Genomic DNA, 19,934 nt, shown 5'->3' with positions numbered 1-19,934 from the left:
TTACTCTTGATCTGATTGCTGAAACAGAAAACCCTTTTTATTTTCGGTGATCGAAAACTCTGAATTTAAAAACTTTGCCTCTTATATCCTTCGCAGTAAAAAAGGTAGGGGAGATGCGGTTTGGTAGAGGCTTTATCTCCGTGAGCTCCCCGCTAGAATTCGATGTGAATCATCAATTGAAGCTTTTGAAGAAGTAGTAAAGCATTCACAAATAAAATATTTATGTTTTTAAAGGTTTTCCCCTCTCTATCTTTCACTGTACAAAGTATTCTGCTAATAATCCAATTTACACAATACAAAGCCGGATTGACTGTTGTAGTTATATGTAGTACAATTGTCAGCTTCCCAAGCTGCCTTTTTGTGATCCAAGTTCTTGGTGCAAAAGAGAGTTTATTAATCAATGCAAACTCAGTCACGACCAATGATGCATTTCTGTCTTCTGCTTGTCTGTACTTTTTATTTTCTCTTGATTTTCATATTGAAAGTTTTCTTTGCTATTTTTTTTTTTTTAATTTTTTTGTTACGTTTATATATAATACCTGACCATTTGTGCTCTCAAGTAACGTCTATTTTGTTTTTACTGCTAAACGAGCTTTTTGAAGTGAAATAGTAATTTTGCTAGTTGGAAGTTTCTCAAAATTGGAGTTGAAGGAAAGAAAGAAGATATTCATATCGATAGCGAAAACAACTTATAAGATATTTCACAAATTGTCAAAGTATGAGCGCTTCATCCTCCAAAACAGCCAACGCTGGAGGCTCTGCTTCTAAAAAGATTAGGATGACTATGGCCTGTGAGCGTTGCAGGTATGCTTTTCTCTCTCTTTCTATATATCCTTTTTCTTTCTCTTCCTTATGTTCTCATATCAATAATGTATATATATTGACTTTGAACTTTTTATTTCTTCTTTGTATATTCTTGTTTTTATGAAGAGCTAAGAAAGGTAACTTGCAAGTAGTTTATAAATTTCTCAATGTATGTGTTTTCTGATGTGTCCTTTCTAATTTTGTACAGTTAAATGTGATTTTACACACCCTCAATGCTCAAGGTGTCAACATGCGAAAGGTAAAAAGGATACCATGTATATATCTTCTAATGGAAGAGAATACTGCAAACTTTTAATAACATTTTCTTTCTTCGCCCTCATTCCCTGCAGTCGAATGCTCCTATGATGGAAGTGCTACGCAAATCGATCTATTTAATTTAGTAAAATTGAATGAAACTGTGGATGTTTTGCAAGAAAAGCTTCGAACCATTGAGACTAATTTGAAGGATGTGTGCAATAACACGCAAATCGTTGCCGATGAAGTGAGAGCGAAACGTGAATCAAATACCAATGACAAAAAGCGAAAGTCAATTGATCCCAGTAGTAGTTGTAAGTGTAGCAGTGACGAAGAAAACCAGCATGCAAGTAGTTGCATGACCAGCAACATAACGAAAAGAAACGTGAACGGATTGGGACTCATCTCATCACCTCGAAGTGCTCAATGGTCACTTTCATTGACGCCAAAAGGTTTGAGGATTGATACAGACATAGTTTCTTTACATGATTTGTATGATATTTTGCTCTCTGGCGTATCACATTTCGACTTTGGCAACAGTGCAAACAGCAACAGTAATCATAGTGTGTCTGAGGCAGCAGCGAGTACTCTAGAAACATCATCTCAATCTTCTATCAGTACGTCATTCGAAAGTCCACGACCTGAAGCAGCTACGGTAATGCGAAAAAAACCCTTATGGAAGAGTCGAATGAAAGCACACCCTTTATATAGCAGTTGGGAACCAGAAAACCAGCAGTCTTCGACGCACAACAATATGAAAAATGATAACGAAAGATGGGGCATTGAAAAGTCAAATATTGATGTCTTTATTCAAACGATTTCTCGAGAAACAAAACAACGACTGCTTACTATTTTTGAGGAATGCTTTTTGTGTTTCTCCTGGCCCGATCCTGTGAATTCCATTGTTGCTCGATTTGAGAAAAACACACTGGATCCCATGCTGGCCAATGCGATATTTGCGTGGACGGCCAGACATGCCGCTATATATCACAATCTATTTCCCAACAACGATCCCAACGACATAGGTCATTATTTTTTTCTGAAAGCTAAGGAACTGCTGAAAGAACGGTTTATGGTCAGCAACGTAAATACCATGCTTAGTGTCTTCGTCATGTACATTTATGCGATCGGTATGCCTACAAGTAGTAGTGAGCACAAGGCTGAAGTAGAATCAGAGGCCTATATCTATTTGGGATTGGCAATTCGCATATGCTTGGATTTGAAGATGAATGTCGAGTCAACGAGTTCTGTTCCATACGAAAAAGAGCTGAATCGCCGATTTTTCTGGGTGCTTTACTTTATTGAGACATTAGGCTCCATACATTCCGATAAAGCATTTTGTTTGCCACCCAAAGAGATGATCAGTGTTGGATTCCCAACGCTAATGGACCACGAAACAAGTGGAGAATTGAAATATAAGAGAGAATTTATTATAAATCGGTTTAAAATTGCATGCATCTATCGTGACATTATCAACAAGACGACAGAAGAGAAACCTTTGCTGTCACAGATTACAGCCATTGATAAGGAGCTAGAAACATGGCGTTCACAACTTCCGCCTTACTTTAAGTATGAAGCAGGGGACTTGTATAAACGAAATTGGGATTCTACGTCTTTTAGAGAACAAGCCTGTATCAAATTAAATTTCGAATATAATTTCCAATTGTGTCAACTCCATGGCATGTTTCTGAAATCAAGTTTGGAAGAGGGAAGTGGAAATAGCAGTTATCAGCCGTCGACGATTGAACTGTTATCAAAAGATGTTTGTATAAAAGCAGCTCACAGTACAATAGAGCTGCTGCAGTGTTGGGCGCAACTGAAGCAGTTATGGTGCCACTTTTCCCTGGAAAACCTGATGATGACCGTCGTTATCTATGGCAACGTCTTGGCGCAATCTGATGAAAGTGCGGAACGAGACTTGGCGAAAACAAATTTGGAGAAAATGGCGGAAATTCTTCTTTCATCGCCTGTTCGTCATCATAAATATGTTCTCACTTTAGTGAACAAAATCCAGGCTGTATTGAAAGAAGCTGCAAATGTCGATTCACTTTTCGATGAGGAATCTAAAGGAAATAGTCAACTGCATCCACAACATAAAACGATCGACAATCCTACTAGCAAAAGGGCAGGTATGAGTAACAGTGAAAAAGATACCTCTTCTTCCAATCAGAATGTTTCACCAGTACCTGTTACTGTGCCCTCTACAACGAGCACATCGATACCTGTTGTTTCTATGCCGCATTACCAACAACAAAACCAGACAAATATACTTCATAAACAACCTATGTCAGGCGTCGATCAAAATTTAATGCCACACGCAGCGTCTGATAACCCCTTCATGCAATCGAGGAATCCTTTCGTACTTGATGTTGCTTCAGCCTCTTCTATTTTTGACATCCACAAAGCAGATTTATTTGCACAAGACATGCAGCCATTTTCAGATTTCCTTTATACACCCACGATTTTGAACGATTATGACACATCCCTGAATGATACGAACATCATGTCTACAATGAGGTCGACTACGGACACAAATAATAAGGCGGGCACAGCGAATAGTTACTTATCCGCACCACCGCCATCGCATACCCAGCCATATAATACTACCACGTACACCTTGAATCAACAACAACAACATATTCCTGGCCGCTCTATTCATAATACTTCTGATACTAACACTAATACTACTCCACCTAATTTACTCCGCACAGCAGTACCTATTAAGAGTGATACTTATCGCCATTACCCTCAACATACTTCACAAATGACTGCTAATAATACTTGTACTAATAATATTCCTCCGACACATACCAATTCACCCCAGCATCCCGCAAATAATCCGCCTTATCAGCATTACCATCATCACTCTCGAACCGATTCTTCGTCATCAACTACTTGGGTACCTTCTATCAATGGATCCCCAGCTCCTGCTAATACTACTACTACTGCTGCTTCTGCTCCTACCAGTAGCACTATAATACCCGCTGCCCCTACATCCGATAACACAGCACCGTCTAGATCTTCACCTGGTCAACCCATGTATATGACCGCCAATGGTGCTCGACCACCACTACCACCGCCACCACCACCGTCGGATTATATGCAATTATCAGCTAATCTCTTTACTCCTAATAGCACTAATCAAAATCAGAATCAAAATCAAAACCCTAATAATCAACCTATGGGTAGCAGTAGCAGTAGTGGTAGTCAACGTAATTCCCAACAGCATGAACATCAACGTTCAGTATCAACAGAGTCAAATAACCAACATCTTTATTTCTAAATTGGGGGTTATTGCAGGATATTATCTTGATTTATGAGAAACTGAATTACAGAAAATAAAAATAAAATTGTTCCGTTTTTAGTGTTGTTTCTGTTTCGACGATCGCTGATCACATTATTAAGCAATAAATAGACACAGTGTTAATACTTGTTGTATTTGCAATTCTCAAGATACTATTATAGTCTCTACTGTAAGCTTAAACTACTTGTGGTAGTTGAGGATGTCATGCCTATTCTTGTCTGACATCAGCATTCCAGGTACCGAATAATGTTAAAATATAGACAGGATCATCCCTATCTTCTAAAACTTTTTCATTTTATTGTATTGATTAAATAAGACAGTATCATTTTCTGTTTTACTTATTTTTCAAATAATAGAATGTCCTCTCAAACTTACTTTTTTTGGATTTCTGGAAAAAAAGATTCATCAGTTTTGATCTGACATGATTAAATTCTCCAGCGTAAAAGATGCCGTAACTTCTGTGTCGTAGCTCTCTATTGGTTTTTTTTTCGCTTGACGTTCGCACCAAATGGCTATAAAATTAAGACTATATTACAATTAAGCTCAGACTAAATCAAAAAATTATTTTGGATGAAAAGTATAGCTTTTGGGATTATACCTTTTCTGTTAAAATGCTCAATGCCAAATGTGCGAACTACTGTTATTCAAACAAAAAGCTACTCAAAAGATACAAACACTCAGTTACAAACAAAATATGTACAGTACAGTCGTTGTGAGTAGCTCGTGATGAGATTTTATTTCAATCTACCTGATGATGCACTGTTAACACTTCTTTGATAATTCTTTAAAGGATATCTAACTAGACTCTGTTAAAAAAGGGGAAAAGGTATCAACGTTTTTATTTTTCTATAAACTGAAACTTTTTGTTAGAATATTATTTGGACAACAAAGAAGTTTTGACAACAAAAACAATCTAGACAGATTTCTTTCGACGCGCTAAATTTTGACACCAAACCAAGACACGTTTATTTATCACTTCATCAGTTACTGACAAGAAACAGGCGTTTAACTTAATTTATACAATCACCTATTGTTATTGATTTCTTTAAGGGAAAAATGACTCTAAAGTGACACGACTTTAGATCAAGAGAGATGCTGAGCAGTCAATGAGAATACAGGATTGTGAGTCATTTACATAGAATACAACTGGACTATCAGTTCAAATGGCAGCTAAGGAGAATGTAGGTAATTCTTCTGGGCCGATCAAACAGCGAAACTTACTGCAATAAATGCGTGCAAAAAGAGGCGGGCCTCAGATGGTTACTACAAGTGTCCAAATGTAAAAAGTAACTAGTCCGAAAATAATGGCTTAAATTTTCTGAATTAAATCAATCAAAATATTCAATTTTGTGTACAAAAAAGTCTAAATGGAAACCGAAAATACTGCAGTAAAGAAGTCTTCTTTTGAAAAAAAGAAACAACAAAAAAAAACGTCTAAACGATTCTTCTGAGAGAGTAATCGTAAGTTATAAAAATCGTTTCTGAACGAATAGTAGGGAGTCGTAAGGCTACTTTAGATTAGTTGTTGTTGTAATCAGTAAAAGGAACAGCTACTACACGCGCTGTACTTACTACAGCTAAAGTGTGCGAGCGGGCCTTTTGGTTAATCTGCCTAACTTAGACTACCCGCAAAAAGCCAAGAATCTATTTTTAATTGTAAAATTCAAAGAGGAGGATGATGGCTGGACATCAAGATATCTTATCACGTGCATCCAATTTATACGTATATACGTATATCAAATCGGAAGAACGACAAGGTTAAAGGAGGTTTTTATCGTCGTTGTGAAAAATTGTAAAATAAAGCGTGGATGAAATGTTGTGATTAAGATAAAAGGGAAGAAGTATGCAAATAAATCGATAAATAGAGATGATGAGAAAACATGAAAGAAGAAGAAAAGTAACATAGATATGCTTATAGAGAATGATTAAAACAGGAAAGAGAAGAATGTCAACGTCGATGAAGAGGGCGTCTTCTTATATAGAAATAGCCATATTATCACGGTGAATGATACAATTGGCATCTTTATAACCAAGTTTGTCTACGATATCTTGTTCTTGCGCCAACATGATACGCATGATTTCCGCTGAAGAGTAGTTGACAATGCCTTTAGCAATAGTAACATTATCGACCAAGCCCTTGGCATTCTTATGTTGCACGACAAGACGCACCGCTTGATGTTCGACAAAGTTGCCTTCCACCTTGGAGATATTCTGAGCAAAAAGATCATGATCGATCTGGCCGTCATGGATAGCTTCTGTCATTTCACTCTCGACATAGACAGTTCCGGCAGTATGTAGACCGTGAAGAATCCACCACTTACGATCCATCAAAGGCTGAGGTTTCGCGACAAAACGAGTATGAAGAGGCATCTTATCAGCGTATTTTTCGGGATCGATGATAGGCATGATATTTTCAGGCGTAGAGCCACGTGCAATGATAGTTGTAACACCAGCTGCTGTGGCGAGATCAGCCGCTACTAATTTTGTAATCATACCTCCAGTACCAAGGGCGGAACCGGGCGCACTGACTTTTACAGTTTCCTTTAAACGGTCAATGTCTTCGCAGACGAGAACAGGACGGGCATCTGGGTTGCTTCTAGGGTTATCAGTGTAAAGACAATCGACATCCGTCATCAAGAAGAGATAATCGGCTTTTACCATGCCAGCAGTAATAGCAGAAAGGGTATCATTATCGCCAAACTTGATTTCTTTCACAGAAATGGAGTCGTTTTCGTTCACGATAGGAACAACACCCATATCAAGCAGCTCTTCCAAACAATTAACAGCATTGAGGTATTGTGAACGCTAATAACAAGGATGGATAAAAGTAGTAGAAAAGGAAAAAAAACGAAATGTTTTTGATAGAGTTAGATCTCAAAACAAGTCTAGAAAAGAGAGATATGATATTTACCTCAGCTAAATCATTTCGTGTAAGTAGCATTTGAGCGACAGGTTGATCAAATTGAGCAAAGAGATCATCATACATGCTCATTAAACGGCCTTGGCCAACAGCAGCGATAGCCTATATGAATAAAGAGAAACATGACATTGATCAGTTATAGGTGTTTTCAATTGCTGAATGATTGTTATACTTTTTCTTTGAAATTGAGTACTTGGAATTGATGCTCACATGCTTTACCTGGATGGACGCAAGCTTCTTTGGTTTTTCGGTAATATTCAATCTTCTTAAACCAGTACCTACAGCAGCACTTGTGACGAGAACGACGCGATGCCCCAAGTTTTTGAGTTGAATAATGGTTTCCACGATACGAGATAAATTTCCAAGCAAAGGATAATGTGTGACCTCGTCACAGATTGACGACGTACCGACTTTAATAACCAACGTCAAAGAGGTATTCGTTGGGCGACGAGTATTTTGGATATTACGATAAACCACCATTTTTTTGCGTCTTTTTTCGTTTTCTTGATGAGAATAGAAATACTAAATACAGTTTTGACAAGGCCTCAGAGTAATAAATTTGAACAAGTTCCCTCTTTTTCTTATTTATTTTTTTTTTTTCTTGTGTGTTATAGTTATATTATAAGTACAGAAGAAAGGCAGTGAATCAAATGCTTAAATGTCATTTATATAAGTCATCTTCCCCTTTTTTAGATTTCCCGAAAAGGAATAACTCGTCTTTCGGAGTTTCATCATAGGGGCCAAAAAAAAAACCAGGAAAAAAATCGAGCCCTGTGCACAGGACAGATTTTCTACTTTATTAATTGTTTACAAGTGTGTATATTCTGAGCGTGCCTGTGTGAGTGAATTTGGCTGGCTCAAGATAAGGTTCCCCTTTAAAAAAAGGTTTAGACGCTAAAACAACATCTAAACAAAAAGGTTTTATAAACAGAGTAGCAGAATATATCGTATCTTTTTTTGGTTTTTTTGTTTTACGTTTATATTGGACTTGAAACATCAGGCAGGTTATCTAGACCACAGTTTTTTTCTTTTTTTTTTTTTTTTGCCCGTCATAATTCCATTGAAAAGAGACCACTAATAGGCAACAATCGGGTTATTAATAGATTGAGCATAATATTTAATTTTTTTCCAGATTTGCGTTGACGTAAAGTGCATAACCGTACTGAACTCTTGTATAGGTAAATATGTATGATCAAACTGATAAAGATGTTAATAAGGGACACACATCTTTATTATTGTTCCGAATATAGTTAGTTGACTGCCGAAATAGGTAAATATATAGCGTCATTGACAAAACTTACAATCCTACCTTGTCCCCGCACTTATTTAGTTGTAAAGCAGTACTGTATAGCTTTGTGTAGCAGTGAAGAATATTGCATCGTTTGCCAGTTCTAAAGAGGGAGCATGTGAACAATATTGAGGTTCTATAATGTTTGACTAAGCTGTACATATTTTATAGACTGTTTTTTTGTAGTGTAACTTTCAACGTCTTTCACTTATCGAACTATACACTTCTTCAGATGAACTATTCCATCGTTTGGCTTCTGATTTTAGAAATCAGTAAAGTGAGCAAACGGTTCATTTATGTGGCTCCACCTACTTGTAATAAAAGAAGGCGCATCTTTTGAAGCTGCAAAGCGGGCCATCTTCCTCTCTTTCTGTCTTTGTCTTTTATGCACCATTTCCTACCATAGTTGTAAAAGTACGTGCAATATAACATTTCGGTATTTCAAGGGGCCCCCTTTCTCAGATAACAAAGCAGCCCTCTTATCTAAAAAAAAAGCATATACTTTTCACATAAAGTAACACCAAAACTAGTAACATGTACAATATTTATACGTGTTTATTTCTCATCCATGTAGACTGCTGAAAATCAAAGGGATAAGTATTAGAATCAACAAAAGAACCTAATTCTATTGTGTAGCTTTGATGAAAATGCTTGTTGACCTTTCACATGGATTAGCATCCTAAAAGATATAGACGGCAAATGTAGTATACCTTATATGCCTTAAACAGTAACGGTAGAAAAAATAAGCATTCAAGTAGACTGCCCCATGACACAATTAAATATGGCTGCATACCTTTAAGTATTTCGTCAGAGTGTTTTTCTGCAAATCAATTATTTACCATTATTATATAAACAGCTGTTTTCGCCTCCGATTCAACAAACACTTTTAGCGCTGATTCAGTTTTATGCAGCAGCCCAAAAAAAAAAAATAGGGTAAGGTACTCTTGAGTGTTAAACCTGCTGATACAAATTAACTTTTTTTTAGAAAAAACAGTGTATCTACGTATCAAGCTGGTATGGCATCATTTTCAAGTTTGGATAGAGGGATTTAAAAGACGATACAGTGCTTTGCATTTAAAAATGACGATATAGGTTCTTTTGATGAGCACATGCTCAGCATTGTAAAGCTGGAAATAAGACAATAGTAGTTCGGATATAAATACTACCTTGTATGTTATAACCAATTCTTAACATTGTCCATTCTCATTGATAAAAACATGATGCGCTTGAAATTGACTGACAATGAAATACAACAATGATTTCTTGAATCAACAAATGGTGCTTTGCGATAATAACGTTTTCTACACAATCATTATAGTTGGATTCTTGACGTCGATTAATGTAAATAAATGGCTCAATGCTGGCAGAAGTAACAATGCTTTTTACTGCATGAACTAATATATACAATCTCAGTTTACAGCAGCCTACACTAATTTTCAACAGATCTGTCCAATGCTGTTGATGCCTTTCATCCGCTTGAGCGTCGTACAACATGGATCAAAAAAGCAAAAACAAAAACGGGAGTGCCATAGAATGGCTGTTACTGCTGCTATTAGTCTCATAAGCTCACTCAAAAAGTGTTCTTCATTCTATGTTGCCATACAGCTTTATCAATGGACGCAGATTTGGTTGACCACCAAGAGCATCATGTAAGCTGCTGGCTGCTTTTTTATAGTTTCGTGTTACTTTTATATGGTCCTTCCAGACTCTAGTCTACTCTATTGTAGACAGCATCCAAAGGGTCGAAATTATTTCTTGCTCAACAAGGAGGTTCTTGCTGACGTGAGCATTTGTCTATGCTGCCCCATCTCGTTGCTTGGATCAACATCTCCAAATTTGGAATACAGAGGGTTTCAGACCTCTCCTTCTACTGGGTAAAGTAATTGGTTCTCCTATTTTTTTTTCCTTCAACATATTTGGGTTTTAAAGTACTGATTCGTCTTTATTTTTATTGTTCTCTACTCTCTATTTTTCTTAAAGTAGGGCACAAACTATCATGCTAAGTCCGCTAATATGGCTACTACTACTCTGTTTATCGATGCTGATAGCTAGTTTTGTAGCTGGATGTATACCATTATCGACAAAGTTGTCCGAATCCAAATTACATTTCCTAGCATCGTTAAGTGCAGGTTTATTAATTTCGACAAGTTTAGTCGTCATTATACCCGAGGGAGTGGAGACATTATATAGTAACGATGACAACAGCAACAGCGATTTTGACACATCGGATTTCCTAGATTCTGACCACTCTAGTCACCACCATATACCTGAGCATACGGCAGTTGGCCTGTCACTACTTTTTGGATTTGCACTCATGTTTATTATAGATCAGCTCAACCCCTCCTCTCATTCTCACGCACATCATACATCGTCTCCTTTGTCCGCCTCGTCGTCTAACACTGACGACCATCATGACAAAGAAATTAAAAATTCATTAGAATTGGATGCTATGCTCACCAATACTGCTGATTCCTCTAATGCAGCCGATAAAACACCCTTTGTTTCGATAGTAGGAAATAGCACCGATAATAACGACATTCACCCTCTTCACAGCTCTCCAGCAACCCATGCAGCTGTAACAACGCCTACCGTTGGACTTGTTGTACACGCAGCAGCAGATGGTATTGCCCTTGGTGCCTCCGTCTCAGACCCTCAGCTCTCCATGGTCGTTTTTTTCGCCATCATGCTTCACAAAGCCCCTTCAGCATTTGCCCTCACCACCGTCCTCCTCAACGAAGGACTTTCCCGGGCTCATGTGAGAAAGCACTTGCTCCTGTTTTCCATGTCTGCTCCGGCAGGTGCCCTGTCCACTTACGCACTACTACAGTTGTTTTCAGAGTCGATGCAAGAATTGAACGTGAATTACTGGACGGGCATATTTTTATTGTTTTCGGGGGGCACTTTTTTGTACGTTGCAATGCATGCTATCCAGGAATTGCCTTCCACGGCACCCTCCTCCTCTTCAGAGGATTATCACACGTTAAGTCCATCTGCTCATACGACTCCGGCTTCAACGATGGCTGGTACCCATCCTACTGTTCATACCCACTGCACAACTCACAAGTTCAATTGGCGTCAGAATGGCATTGTCCTACTTGGCATGTGCATACCATTTATTCTCAATTTGAATCACCACCATTAAATCAAGTAAAAACAGAAATACTTATAGAGAAAGAGCCATTATCGCATGAAAAATGAACCTTTTCATATATAATCATAACTTGCACATGTTGCATTTTTCTATTTTTTTTTTTTTTCTATTCTAATCATTGTATCCTTTACTATGTTTATTCTGATAAACTGAGAGAACCAAATGTATGGCTTCTCGTTCTCCTATTATGTAGTAGCGTATCGTCCTATTCCAAATCGAATCGAATACCATGAGCAGCAGAGAGGAGAAGCGAAAAATGATGGCCATATCAAAAGGGGAGAGGAGGGGGGGGGGCGGTTCGGCAGTTCAAAACGTCCGCGCCGGATAGAAGCACGGGCTGTTTGGTTTTTTTCTAAACAAAAAATTTGTAGTTGCGGGGTGATAAGCTGGGTTTGGGTGGCTTAGTTCTTTGAGTGGCCGAGGGGGGAACGAGAAATTAAACCTTTTTTCATTTTTGTAAAATTTTGCTCTGTCTCTTTATTTTACAGAACAATAACAATGTCTACCTTCGAAAAGGTAAACCGTTTTTTTTCCCAATAGAATGCAGCCACCCACAGTTTTACGTATGAGCTACTTGACATTGACCTTATTCAACGCTTTTTTTTTTTCTCTTTTGTTGATTGTCTACATTAGACCCTCGTTATTGATGGTAAAGGCCATTTGTTAGGTCGTCTCGCTTCCGTCATCGCCAAGCAAGCCCTTAACGGTCAAAAGGTTGTTGTTGTCAGATGTGAAGCTTTGAACGTCTCTGGTGAATTCTTCCGTAACAAGTGTATGTATTTTTATAAAGTACAAACGTAGAGATGTGTATGAGGGAATGGGGTGGGCAATGAAGGAAAAAATAGAGTTTGACAGATGAGATGAACATAATGTCAATATGTGTCGTATGAAAGAGGAAAAGGGAAAGAAAAAATGAGAGTAGATCAAAGAAGCCTATTCCTTCGTTTTGTTACTGTCACACCCATTTTCTAAGATGATATTTTTATTGAATCGACTTTTTTTTTTTTTTTAAATGTCTTTAGTGAAGTACCATGCTTATCTCAACAAGCGTTGCATTGTCAACCCCAAGCGTGGTCCTTTCCACTTCCGTGCTCCCTCTCGTATCTTGTATAAGGCTATCCGTGGTATGATTCCTCACAAGACCGCTCGTGGTGCTGCTGCTCTTGACCGCATCAAGCTTTTCGAAGGTGTCCCTCCTCCTTATGATCGTGTCAAGCGTATGGTCATCCCTGATGCCCTCCGTGTCCTCCGCCTCAAGCCTGGTCGTAAGTACACCACCATTGGTCGTATCTCTCACGAAGTCGGCTGGAAGTACCAAGATGTTGTTGCTAAGCTCGAAGAAAAGCGTAAGGCCAAGTCTGCTGCCTACTACCAACGTAAGGTTGCTCTTGCCGCTCTTCAAAAGAAGGCTGTTGAATCCAAGGCTGATGCTATCAAGGATATCAATGCCTCCATTGCTCAACTCGGTCATTAAATCCATTAAAAGTGTGTAATAGGGAATGAAACTTTTTGCTACTCTTTCTATCACAACAGCCACTTTATCTTTCTGTCTCTTTTTTTTTTGTCTTTTTTTAATCTATTTTTTTTTTTGTATTAAATGCATCCTTCTGAAAAAAAATAGAAAGTTCTTAGGACAGTTTATTAGTAAGATACAACAGCTCATTTTTTCGCTTGACTCTATTTAATTGAAGATCAACTTCAACAAGTATTTCTTCTATTTGATCCTTGCGTTGAGATACAACGTTTTTTCTGGAGAAATTGTCAGTAGACTATGGTAATAGGGACGAATGAGTTGAGTTGAGGTTCGTGTTGGGGAAGCTATTGAGTAGGATAGTTACCTTTCGAAGAGCGTCAAATGCAAATGCTTGTGCATTGTCATCATCCAAAAGCTCATATTGTATTTTTAGTCGATGACTTTTATGACTGCTATAAGAATCTTTGGATGTGATGGACATGATGTCGTCTTCTTCTTCCGTCGTAGTGCTACCGTGGGCTAGTCCCGAACTATAGCAAGAGGTAGGGGAGGAGGGGCTCAACATTGCATTTTGCTGAACAGGAGGGCTCAAAGCATGTAGCTTGAAGTAGGTAGAGCCGTTGGGCTCTTTTGTCATACTCGTTGTGCTGTCGGCTTCTTTAGAGCTACCACGGGTAACGATGATGATAGGCGATGACTTGATTAACAAAAGCATTGTACGTAGAAGCTTATTTTTTGATCAACTTACTCTTTAGCGACGGCTTTGTCCTGTTCCTTTACCTCGGGGTAGCTACCCTCCATTGTTTGCGACTTTTCGCTGCCATCCGCCTTGAGTAGCCGTTCCATGGTGTTTCTAAGTATCTGGATTTGTTGTTGTGCGAATTTCAGATCGTCTTTCAGAGAGATGATGACTTCATTTTTGGATACCATCAAAGGGTTGTTTTCATATTTGTCGTCGTGATCCTCCTCCTCGACTCGTAGGGTTGTTGACCAAAGTTTATTTGACTCCAGTGTTGTGCCATGATGTGCGCTCTTAAGGAGGCTGGCTAATTTTTCATTCTTTAGCTTATGGAAGAGGAAGAAAATGGGGGTGAGCAAAGCGTTGATAGGTGACAGAACTATATTTTGTACTTTGAATCATCATAGGACTACCTTTTCATTCGTATATTTTCGCTTGAATGCATCTCTTTCCTCGGTCAATTGGTCAGCCAAGTTGAAAAAGTAATCCAAATCCTTAGCGATGGCTTATAATAGAACGAAATGAAAAAATGAGAGTTGGGTACGTGAGAGCAAAGGTCTACAATAAAAAAAAAGGACTCCATTCTCTTGCTTTTACCTTCTTTCTGTTTCATCAAGGATTGTGAGCTCAAGCGTTCCTTTTCCAGCTCTTGTTGGAAATGGTCAATGATTGCTTTGCATCCACAACTATCTTTTGTAGCGCCCGCAGGCGTAGGCACTGGTAATTGTTGATTGCTCTTCTTACGTTTCACGTCTCTTAAATTGTGAGAACTACTTTTTCTTCGATAGGCATTGGTGCCTGTAAGATGAAGAAGAGGGTCTTCACTTTTGTCACTTGTCTTTGTTGTTACCAATGACGCTGACGACGACATGGTGGTTGATGCTGATGATGTGGACGATGACGGTACGGGTTCGTTGTCCTGCTTATTATCCCCATTGCCAATCCTCCATTTTTTGTTGTTACTGGTATAAGTATGGGTTGCTGACAAAGTAGTGTTGCATGTTGCAAAGCTTGTGGTTCGTGACAATGACCGTGTCTTTATTGCTGTAGTAGTGACCTGCTTTGTCAATGGAGAAGAAGGAACAGGCGGAATAGTAGTAGTAGTAGTAGTGGTGGTGGTAGTGGTGGTGGCCGAAGGTTCCTTCTTTGATTCTTTTTGGTTTATTTTATATTCAAAGCTGGGTTTACTTTTGAGAATATTACCGTGATGAGGACGGCGGTGATGTTGCTGATGGAGAGCTGTTGCTGCTGTTGTAGTAGTAGATTTGATGAATTGATTACTTTTTACTTTCTTAAGATTTGTTGGCGACGGTATTTTACGTGCTGTCGTACGCTCGTGAAATGAATGCTTTTTGGTAACGGAGGGTAAGATGGGCCCTGCAGGCATAGGTAATCTTGTTGTTGTTGTTGTTGTATTGGCAGCAGTGGTGAGGAGCATGGGTGGATTGGTGGATGGAACGGAAGAAAAAGCATCTGATAAGCTTCTTCTTTTAAGCGTCTTGTTTATGATGGTGGTGTTGGTAGAACCTGAAAGATATGGGTATGTTTTTAATGTGTGTAATGATACATTTCATTGTTATCGAAACAATTATAGCTCACAAAAAAAAAAAAAATAACAATAACTTTTTTTTCCGCCCTCCCTCCCCCCCTTAATACAAACAAAAAATGCCTTTACCAGTATTGAGACCATGGTTCGTCAAAGTGATAGCCTTATTGATTGTCTCTACCGATAACATATAAAGTAAGAGGTTGTTATTCTTCAATACTCTTTAGGCTTATGTCTGATAAACATATATGTATTCTGTCCGAGTTGGTTTTACGATGATATCTGGGAGGGACGATGCAAGAACTTCTTCGTAATTTTTCCTGTTGCTGTTCCTCAAGCAGATCAGCGCTCAGCATGGTAGTCATTGCTGCTGGAAGGACGCTAGGTGATGGCTCATGATGGTGGCTACTATTGCTTTGATGATCTCTAGTGAAGAGTATGTGTAACAAAAATGAGGCATCAGGGAAAATTTTCACATAACAAAACGTTTCATATAAGCAGCATCTTTATTTACTTGAAACGGTTCGTTGGTAGAGTTTTATTGTTCTGACTTTCATTCGTTATCATGATTGCCACGTTTTCATTACCGTTGTTTACAACAGTAGGAAGAGAGGTGTGCAAAAAAGTTGGTAAATGGCCATCCTTTTGTCTGTTATTCTCTTTAAAAAGTGGGGGAGAGTTGGAGTGAATTAAAATGTTTTTTAAAACTAAAAAAACCTTGTGTACCTGAAATTTTGCATGATGTGGTTGTCGCAGCAGCAGCAGCAGCAACAGCAGCATCAGTTGTAGTCAATAAGGACGTTGAGGCTGACGATGGACTTTGACTCACTAATTTCAACTTTTGCCGAAAACTCTGTGGTGTGTCCAGCATAGAATAAATACAAGCAAAGACATGAGATAGATAAGAAAAAGGAGAAAAAAAAAGGAAATTTTTGTTGATTTGTATATAAGAGAGGGAGTAAGAGGAAGGGGAAGGGTATGATGATTCTTTACATTTGAAATCAATAACGCAGGAGGAAGCCATGCTGCTCTACAATTCCATAAGTGAATGAAGCAGTTTTCGCTTTTGAAAAAGTCATTTTCAGACGAAAGGAAGGATTCATTTGGGACACATCCGTTTGATCTTTTTTAAACAAATGTGTAACCTATAATAGTAATCGTATCTCGTACGGCGATATAAAACATTATCCAATGAATGAATGCTTCCCATGGGAATATTGATAGTTGAAAGACACCAGCATTTACCTGCGTTCAGTATTTTTAAAATACGTCATCAAGCGGGCTGCTCTCTACATATAAAAAGTATGTCAAGGATGACCCTATCTAGTGAAGAAGAAGATATCTCTAAGCTGATACGAAAGTTGAGTGTGGGGGTATGACATCAATTGACAAGTTCCCCTGAGAATAAAGATTTTCAACGGACGCTGAGAGGATCAGACCATCGCGTTTCCCCGATCATGTTCAGTTTCAACAGCCAAACTCTTTATGATAGGCGCTTGATATCATACTTTTACATCCATAAGTGTTGAGGTAGAAAATGGAAAACGAATAAATTAATAAGAAATCTGACCAATCAAATCCGTTGCACTTGAAATTATTAGATCACTGTATTTGTTTGTAAAAAAAAAAAAAAAAAAAAAAAGGCTTTTTTTGCAGGATTATTGCCCCTTTTTTTCAATCCTCATTTTTTGATTCTTTTGTTTGCAAGCTTGAAAATATTCATAACGACTATCCTGAGTTGAAGATTGTAAGCTTCTGTTTTATTTGTTTTTTTTAAAAAAAAAAGGAAAAAAAAGTGAATGATGGCCTATCCTATAATTCAAGAATAGAGCTTTTATTTTTTTTTTTATTTTTTTTTTTTTTTTGGGTGTCAGCAAAGTTGGGTTTCAGAGAAAACAGACTTGAGAATCATGCTTAGTACAACAACTACAGCCGCAAGCCAGAGTGTAGAAGAACGGCTCTCATGGGCAGATCTGCCTACGGATATCCTCAACAGTATTCTCTGGATTGCCAATGAGAAAATGGATCGTGGCTTCTTCAACACGGAGCGCAACCTACTCTCTGAATGCCAGCATGTCTGTAAATCATGGAGTAGAGCAGCGCAAGCCATGCTTTATAGAAAAGTAGACCTGAATGCAAGAAATATCCACTCTTTTATTCAAGTCATTACCAATGGCACTTCCGCCGCGCGTCCAGCTTGCTTGCTTGTGCACCATATCCATTTTGATCAGACGTTTTCAAGGGTGGATTTTCTCGAGTATATTGAACCGATCAAAATTTTGTTTAGCGTCTGCAGCCGCCTTCGACATGTCACCTGTGCCAAAGAATCACAGCATTTGATCCTGTCTTGCCTTGGTGCGGCTCACAGCGGCAATCTGCCACACCTCCAATCCATCTGCTGTCCCACCGCTTCAAGTGCTCACGAAGATACCAGCATGTCGCTCAACAGTCTTTTTCCTTTCAAAAGCTCTTTGGCACGGATCTATATCAGAAAAGCGAACACGTGGTCCCTATCGCAGCAAATTCTCTACAAAAACCTGATGGCCTATTTGGGCGACTACACCGGGTTACGGAAACTCGTGGTGCAGGTCACAGAAAGTCTCTCGTTGGCCGAATTTGACAGCATTGTCAACAGCTGTCAGCAGTTGGAAGAGATCTCGATCTCGCACTTGTCTTTTATCCACGACACCCATGTGGACGTTTTGACGCAACGCTTGGTGTATCACAAGAACGTGCAAAAGTTGCATGTCGTTGATTTGTCACTGCATGATGTGTCTATCTTGGAGTACCTGACGAAAAAGTTTGTTCATTTGCAAACGTTCAAAACACAACTGCCAGTATCACACACACAGTACTTGATGGCCGAATGGGAGGCACTGATGCATTCCATCAAACACCTTCCAAACTACGAGGTCGTGACGAAAGCATGGCACTTTGACGAAATTCTGAAAGCGTATGTCGGTCATATCTACAACAAAACGAGCAGCAGCAGCAGCAGCAGCAGCAGCAGCAGCGGTCGCGTCAAGAAAAAAGTCGTCGAGATTCACTTTAATTCTCTCAATTACGATCCAAATACGCCCACTGTCATCTACGCCTTCAATGAGTTTATAAGGAATGCAAACACAGAAATAATGCGATTTCGTGTCGGCGGACACACCGCCATTCAAAAGTATCTGGAGCTGCTTACGGACACGATCCGACAAGCGTCTCCTCATGACGTGGTCGTGACAGGGTTGAATTATTTTGGCCCTTATTACAAGCGACTCAAAGAAAAAGATCTCCATCACTTTCGGGTCAAGGACTACCATCCCTTCTTTTTTAATACGGTGGATGCTATTTTAAGAGCATGCGAAAACATTCCCGATCTGCAGTTGACACTCGGCGATCTCATTTTGAGAGATACGTCTACGTCTACCAAAGAAGAAGAGTATCCCAAAATGAAGAGGCTAAAACAATTGACCCTGGATCATTCGGTCCTTCATCGTATGGCGTTACCGCTTTTATCTCGACGAGTGGATACAGTCGACACACTTCGATTGAACATGTGTGATTTAACAGGACAACAGGAACAGCAGCAGCAGCAGCAGCAGCAGCACAAACAGCAACAGCAACAACAACAGCTCCATCATGGGTTGTTCAAAAACACGACACCTCAAGCCATGAGTCGTGGTCTCGGTCATGGAGCGAGGGGAGACCCTGAAGACGGGGGCAACCAAACGGCAAAGTCCTTGTGTATTGACTTGCCTTTTACAAAGGTCAACACGCTCATATTGATTTTACCGACGTATTATTCAAAAGATGACCCATACAAATACGTTGAACTTTTGCACGGTTTATCTGTGCAGAATGGCATGTATTTGCTTAAAATTGAGACGGAAGAAGACGGGACATTCTATCGTTGTTTCAAAAGGTTTTCGCAAAAGGTCGAGATGAATGATCTGTTGCCCTTGTTTTGTAACCAGTTACTCGACAAAGAGGTGCCTTTTGTCATTTCTGTCAAATGTAAGCGTCTTGAACGTTTGATTCTCTCGAACGGTGAAGCTGAACTATTTACTGTAGACAAGGCAGCGCTTTAAAGAAAGACACTGTGTATCTATCATACCTTAGGTGCCGTTTGTTGGGGGGTTTTTTCTTTGTACCCTTTCCAAGATACCACATTCTTATTGATTGAACCTGTGGGCTGTGCTACTGCCACAGTCGCTTGTCTTTTTTTCACATTCCTATGAATAAAAGAAAAGGAGAGGGGAATCATTTCCACCACCCATAGGGTAGAACCTACCGACAGACGTAGATACACCTTTGCTGGAAAAAAGAGAGTATAATACAAGTCAATCATTGAAACAAATGCATGGTTAGCGCGGGCTTTTTAAGCGAATGGCATCGTATGGTTTGACTGTATGCATCAGATAAATCACGCGTTTCCCAGATCACGCAAGAATAGAGCGAAATGGGC

General features: G+C 39.1%; 6 protein-coding genes across 6 annotated transcripts; 4 read left to right on the top strand and 2 right to left on the bottom strand.

Annotated features, from left to right (window-relative positions):
• Positions 1 to 498: 498 nt before the first annotated feature.
• Positions 499 to 4,342, top strand: BDF20DRAFT_1001349 (uncharacterized protein; the record flags this gene model as incomplete). The annotated part of the gene is made up of 4 exons (XM_053074609.1): positions 499 to 804; positions 931 to 941; positions 1,013 to 1,063; positions 1,155 to 4,342. Exons 1-4 carry the CDS (start codon positions 719 to 721, stop codon positions 4,340 to 4,342), a joined length of 3,336 nt encoding a protein of 1,111 aa, XP_052935626.1. The 5' UTR covers positions 499 to 718.
• A 1,995-nt stretch (positions 4,343 to 6,337) lies between these two features.
• BDF20DRAFT_821734 (glutamate 5-kinase) lies at positions 6,338 to 7,763 on the bottom strand (the record flags this gene model as incomplete). The annotated part of the gene is made up of 3 exons (XM_053077630.1): positions 6,338 to 7,168; positions 7,275 to 7,385; positions 7,503 to 7,763. 3 exons carry the CDS (start codon positions 7,761 to 7,763, stop codon positions 6,338 to 6,340), a joined length of 1,203 nt encoding a protein of 400 aa, XP_052935625.1.
• A 2,846-nt stretch (positions 7,764 to 10,609) lies between these two features.
• Positions 10,610 to 11,713, top strand: BDF20DRAFT_820963 (Zinc/iron permease; the record flags this gene model as incomplete). Its single annotated transcript, XM_053077579.1, has 1 exon — positions 10,610 to 11,713. The coding sequence occupies one exon, from the start codon at positions 10,610 to 10,612 to the stop codon at positions 11,711 to 11,713; it is 1,104 nt and encodes a 367-aa protein (XP_052935624.1).
• A 94-nt stretch (positions 11,714 to 11,807) lies between these two features.
• On the top strand, positions 11,808 to 13,199 carry BDF20DRAFT_874267 (60S ribosomal protein L16; the record flags this gene model as incomplete). The annotated part of the gene is made up of 3 exons (XM_053081255.1): positions 11,808 to 12,238; positions 12,356 to 12,494; positions 12,745 to 13,199. The coding sequence occupies exons 1-3, from the start codon at positions 12,221 to 12,223 to the stop codon at positions 13,194 to 13,196; spliced, it is 609 nt and encodes a 202-aa protein (XP_052935623.1). The 5' UTR covers positions 11,808 to 12,220.
• A 129-nt stretch (positions 13,200 to 13,328) lies between these two features.
• BDF20DRAFT_874265 (uncharacterized protein) lies at positions 13,329 to 16,645 on the bottom strand. The gene is made up of 9 exons (XM_053081254.1): positions 16,208 to 16,645; positions 15,996 to 16,140; positions 15,756 to 15,907; positions 15,611 to 15,658; positions 14,533 to 15,462; positions 14,349 to 14,440; positions 13,945 to 14,261; positions 13,561 to 13,861; positions 13,329 to 13,491 (listed from the first exon to the last, which is right to left on the bottom strand). Exons 1-9 carry the CDS (start codon positions 16,350 to 16,352, stop codon positions 13,351 to 13,353), a joined length of 2,271 nt encoding a protein of 756 aa, XP_052935622.1. The 5' UTR covers positions 16,353 to 16,645; the 3' UTR covers positions 13,329 to 13,350.
• Positions 16,646 to 16,794: 149 nt separating this feature from the next.
• BDF20DRAFT_836151 (uncharacterized protein) lies at positions 16,795 to 19,557 on the top strand (the record flags this gene model as incomplete). The annotated part of the gene is made up of 3 exons (XM_053078928.1): positions 16,795 to 16,854; positions 17,190 to 17,228; positions 17,356 to 19,557. The coding sequence occupies 3 exons, from the start codon at positions 16,795 to 16,797 to the stop codon at positions 19,555 to 19,557; spliced, it is 2,301 nt and encodes a 766-aa protein (XP_052935621.1).
• Positions 19,558 to 19,934: the final 377 nt, after the last annotated feature.

Source organism: Mycotypha africana, assembly GCF_025528875.1.
Source record: "Mycotypha africana strain NRRL 2978 chromosome Unknown BDF20scaffold_6, whole genome shotgun sequence".
Taxonomy (NCBI): Eukaryota; Fungi; Mucoromycota; class Mucoromycetes; order Mucorales; family Mycotyphaceae; genus Mycotypha; species Mycotypha africana.
The sequence above is the reverse complement of the archived record's forward strand: the minus strand, read 5'-3'. Positions and strand labels throughout refer to the sequence as shown.